Source organism: Penaeus vannamei, chromosome 3 (assembly GCF_042767895.1).
Source record: "Penaeus vannamei isolate JL-2024 chromosome 3, ASM4276789v1, whole genome shotgun sequence".
Classification (NCBI taxonomy): domain Eukaryota; kingdom Metazoa; phylum Arthropoda; class Malacostraca; order Decapoda; family Penaeidae; genus Penaeus; species Penaeus vannamei.
The window spans coordinates 34,622,889-34,627,888 of NC_091551.1; the positions used below are offsets into that span (position 1 = coordinate 34,622,889).

Here is a 5,000-nt window from a genome sequence, read left to right on the forward strand (position 1 = left end):
TTTGATATCCTGAAGCGAGCCTTAGTTGAGGCCCCTGTACTGCCTTACCCTGATCCAGCTAGTCCCTACCTGTTGGATACTGATGCTAGTGCTGAAGGTCTGGGTGCTGTTTTGTCGCAGGTGAAGGATGGGAAAGAATGTGTGGTGGCATATTACAGTGCTAAGTTCACAGATCCTGAGAAAAACTATTGTGTGACCCGAAAAGAATTGTTGGCAATAGTGAAAAGCACCAAGCATTTCCATCCTTACCTGTATGGTGCTAAATTCATTATCCGCACGGACCATGCTGCCCTGCAATGGTTAAAGACTCTCAAGGCACCTGAAGGACAGCTGGCGCGGTGGTTGGGTCGCCTAGAGCAGTACCACTATGAGGTTCAGCATCGGCTCGGTCGCGTCCACAATATTGCTGACAGCCTGAGCCGCCGCCCTTGTGAACCAGAGTGTCAACACTGCTTGAGGAGGGAAGAGCGGGTCGCATGCCGGCAGCTCCAGGTCTGGGGAGACTCTGTAGACGCCGAGGAAAGATGGCGTCAGGTACAGAGGGAGGATGATGACCTAACTCCCCTGATCAAGTGGATGGAGGCATCCCCAGAGCGTCCCAGTTGGCCACAAGTAACAGCAGAGAGCCCTGTCACCAAGCACTTGTGGCAGCAGTGGGCCATGTTGCGACTGGAGAATGGAGTATTTCAGCGGCGCTGGGATGATGCTCGTGGACGGCCAAGTTACTGGGTGGTGCTGGTGCCTCGTACCCTGAGGAGAGACCTGTTGCATGAGTTGCATCACCAGCGGCCACCTGGGTGTGAAAAGAACTCTGACAAAATTAAGGCAATGCTTCTATTTGGTAGGAATGAGGCGAGACATTCAGGAGTGGTGTCGCACCTGTGAAGTGTGTTGTGCCAGAAATGGGCCTGTCAAGAAGAACCGTGCACCCCTCCAGCTGTACCAGGTTGGGGCACCGCTGGAGAGGGTGGCTGTGGACATTGTCGGGCCGTTCCCTGTCACTATACAGGGAAACAGATTTATTTGTGTGGTAATGGACTATTTTACTAAGTGGCCTGAAGCATATGCACTCCCTGATCACGAGGCAGAGACAGTGGCAGAAGGTTTGGTGAATAACTTCATTACACGCTTCGGAGTGCCTTGCGAACTACACTCTGACCAGGGGCGGGAGTTTGAGTCCGTGGTATTCCAAGTGTGCTGTTGACTGCTGGGGATCAAAAAGACCCACACCACCACCTCGAGGCCTCAGTCTGACGGCTTGGTGGAGCGATTCAACAGGACGTTGATCCACGAAGTGGCCAAGTACTGCAGCAGCGACCAGCGGGACTGGGACGTGAAGTTACCATCACTGTTGATGGCCTATTGCTCAGTCCAGCATGAGGCGACCACCCACACTCCTGCAATGCAGATGTTCGGTAGGGAGCTGCAACTTCCAGTAGATCTAGCAACAGGACGCCCTCCCCAGGAAGTTACCGACCCAATATCCAATTATGCCCAGATGTTGCAAGAAAGGCTGATCACTGCCCACAGATTAGCACGTAACAGCATGAGGACAGCTGGCAACAACATGAAGACACGCTACGACTGGCATTCAAGGGAAGTCAAGTATAACGTTGGTGAACACGTGTGGCTACACAACCCTCTTTGCAAGAGGGGACTTTCTCCTAAACTCCAGAGTCCCCGGTCATGATACTGCAGGTCATGTCTGATGTGACCTTCAAAATCCGTCGTGGGTCTCAGAAACAATCACGCGTGGTTCATGCAGACCATCAGTGGAGATACTGTGGCCCAGGATTATTCTCGTGGGGAGGAAGATAAAGCAAGGACCGAGAAGTGGAAGTGAACAAGGAAGAGTAGCAGTGGAACCAGTGGAACCTGTGGTTGTGTTGGAGTGGAAGAGACAATTGGCGGGTCATTGGTGGATGTGGAGGACACTCAAAACGACGGAAGCAGCCACCAGAGTGGATGAATGATTATGTAGTTAATTAAGATGAAATGATGAACAAGTATATTTAAGTTTGTGTAAAGGAAATAATGTATGCTTTATTTTATGTTAAATATGCGGCCGGGTCGGCCTTTTGTAAGGAGGGGGCAATGCTACACCACCCTCTGTTAATGATTTTGAATTTCGCGGGTGTTTTGGTGTGGAGGGTGGAGTCTCGTCCCGCAGAGAGAGATCGCCCGGGACTCTCGCCTGAGGAAGACGTGTTCGCGACCCCTCCTCTCGTTTCCCCGCCTGACTGTTATTATCGCCCTGTGTTTGACGTGCCGTAATTCCTGTGGATTAATAAACCCCTTGGTGAAGTGAACAGTGTTTCTTTCGACCTGACAGCTCCTAAGACAAGGGGACTAGGAGTGCTCGCCTCCACGTGCACACTCAGACGGCTGCTGAGGTTAGCGTGCTATCCCGTGGTCGTTTGAGCTTAACAATATATATACATATATACACACATAAATGTTTATATATATATATATATATATATATATATATATATATATATATATATATATATGTGTGTGTGTGTGTGTGTGTGTGTGTGTGTATCGTGGGTGTGTAAAAAAATAAAATGTGAAAATGCATCAAAATAAGATAATTGCCGGAGGAACGGACAACTAAACAACAATAAATGCTAAAACTTTATTGCAGTGATCATAACAAAAGCATTGGTACAAATCACGGGCATATTATTTTGTATATATCAGATCAGGCGAAAGATACAAAGACATTCAAACATGCGCTCTTACATACATACAGAGACGCAAACAAACACACAAACACACCCATTCACACACCGTCACCTATTCGCCGCGACTTGCCTCTGCTCTCAGCCGGGGAGGACATATAGACCTTGGGGAGGAGGCGCGGGGACGCGGCTCGCGGGTGGAAACGAACAGGCGGAAAAATTGCCAGCGAAAACGAAAATTATCGCTTGACGGAATTATCACTTTCAGGCAAAGTGCCACCAGTAGTGAGATAAAAGAAGAAAAAACAAAAACAAAACACGGAAACGTGAAAGAACCACAGAAACTGTGCTAGTGCGACCCCCCTGAACACAGCCTCACTCTACATAAGCGAACAAGTTGGCACACACTCGAGCAAGCAAATAAAATAAGAATTACACATCACAATGGAAGCTAAAACATGGCATCTGGGTTTGTAAAGATCAAAATCTGCGTCTCATATGAATCAGGTAAACAGGTGACCTGGAGGTCATGTTTTCAGTCCTGCGCTTCGGATATCAGGGTCGTCAGACTTGTGTGATGTTATTGGTTTCATGTCTGATACGTGTTTTCACTGAATAGGCAGCGCGCCCGTACTTGGCGTCTTTGGCCTCCGGCACGGCAGTCATGCTGGCCCTCCTACGGCTGCCACACTTCCGTGACCCGTTCCTTCCCATGGCTTCTCCTGAGGTCGAGGGCCGTGCGCTGGGGTCCTGCTTGGTCAGCAAGCTCGTCTGTCTTCTTTGCTCCGCTGGCCGGCTCCTCAATGGGCCAAGGGCTGCGGAACGGGCCACTCGCGGCTGACCTACGAGTGACTCGCAGCGGCCGCGTCTGCCTCCTCACAGGCCGAGTCCTGGTCAGCGGAGTAAAAGTCGGAGGGCAGGGCGAGGCGACGGTCCAAGACCAGGTACGCTAAGATGCAGCCGATGACCAGGATCAGGAGGCAATTGAAAGCGGCAGAAGTATAGAGAAGTATGTCCCTTTCCTCCAAAGTGCTTCCACCTGAGGGGGATTCTGAAACGAGCGTGCATGATTAAAATGGGTTCTTCTGGCTATCTATCTCTGTCTCCTTTCTCTTCTAGGCTGCCCTTTCCCTTTCCCTACGCTCCTTCCGCATGTTACTCACTAGCGCTATTAAATATACCATACAGTATACTCTGGTAACCAGCATGACTACAACATGAACTTGATCTGTATTATTTACAAAAGTCTGTGACATATCCGAGAAGCCTCACCTTCAAAGCATTCGTTGAGCACTAAGTAGTTATCTGGGAGGGTTTCGATCCGAAACCCGGTGACATTGGTGACTTCGACTGAGGTCACGCCGACGTCCCAAGAGATGTTACCCGAAGATCCGGACACCTGCAGCGCGTCGCCTTCGAGGGAGAGGGAGATGTTCGACCAGCGTGCGTCGTGCAGTTGAAGCGGAATTGAAATGCTCAGGAGGGAAGTGTTGTGCAGATCAGATAGGTGCACAAGGAACTTGCTTTCAGGTCTTCGTTTGTCTTTTTTGACGGCGAACTTAGTGATGTCCTTGAGGGGAAACATCTTGCTTGATTGTAAATCTATCTTCAGTCCCAGGTTTACTACGCAGTCTAGAAAGTGCGGACAGTACAGATGTATAAGTAAAAACGGTAAAAAAAAAAAAAAAAAATACAGCATGCAGTATTGAATTGAATTTCTGAGTAGAATCCGTAATAAGAGCAGCAGGCACACCCCAGTTCTCCCTGAAGGAAAGTGCACCCCCGGGGAAGCAACATCACCTGATTTCTCCGCCGCTCCCGGCCCGACGCCCGCCTCCTCACTGCACACGAGCGCCACAACAACGCAGGCCAGGGCAAGCACTCGGAACATCTTTGCAGACTGCTTCAGCCTCTTCAGGATGGGTTGACGCCTTGTACAAATGCTCCACTCAACAGCGCCGACAAGTGTGACTCCGACAGACGACGGAGAGGCCGACTCCGGGACGAAACGCTGAGCGGGGATAGAACAACACGGAAGCCAAGGCGATAAGGCAGGCGGAACTATCAGGAGGAGGATGCGTGAGGTTATCAAGGGAGGTGGCGCAGTGGTAGATGGGTAGGTAGATAGACAGTGATAGAGGAGACAGCGAGAGAGAGAGACAGCGATTTAAAGATTTAAAGTTTCAGTTTTAATTCCATTTGTTACAATGGATATTCTTTGCTGTGAAAGTTTTTATTTTGCCCAAAATCTCCCCCTGTGTGCAAGGAATGAGAGAGAGCGAGAGAAAGAGAGACGACGAGAGAAAGAGAGACAAC

General features: G+C 49.8%; 1 protein-coding gene across 1 annotated transcript; it reads right to left on the bottom strand.

The window, feature by feature from the left end:
- Positions 1-2,624: 2,624 nt before the first annotated feature.
- Positions 2,625-4,620, bottom strand: LOC113821281 (uncharacterized). Its single transcript, XM_027373774.2, has 3 exons — positions 4,485-4,620; positions 3,957-4,316; positions 2,625-3,735 (listed from the first exon to the last, which is right to left on the bottom strand). The coding sequence occupies exons 1-3, from the start codon at positions 4,573-4,575 to the stop codon at positions 3,527-3,529; spliced, it is 660 nt and encodes a 219-aa protein (XP_027229575.1). The 5' UTR covers positions 4,576-4,620; the 3' UTR covers positions 2,625-3,526.
- Positions 4,621-5,000: the final 380 nt, after the last annotated feature.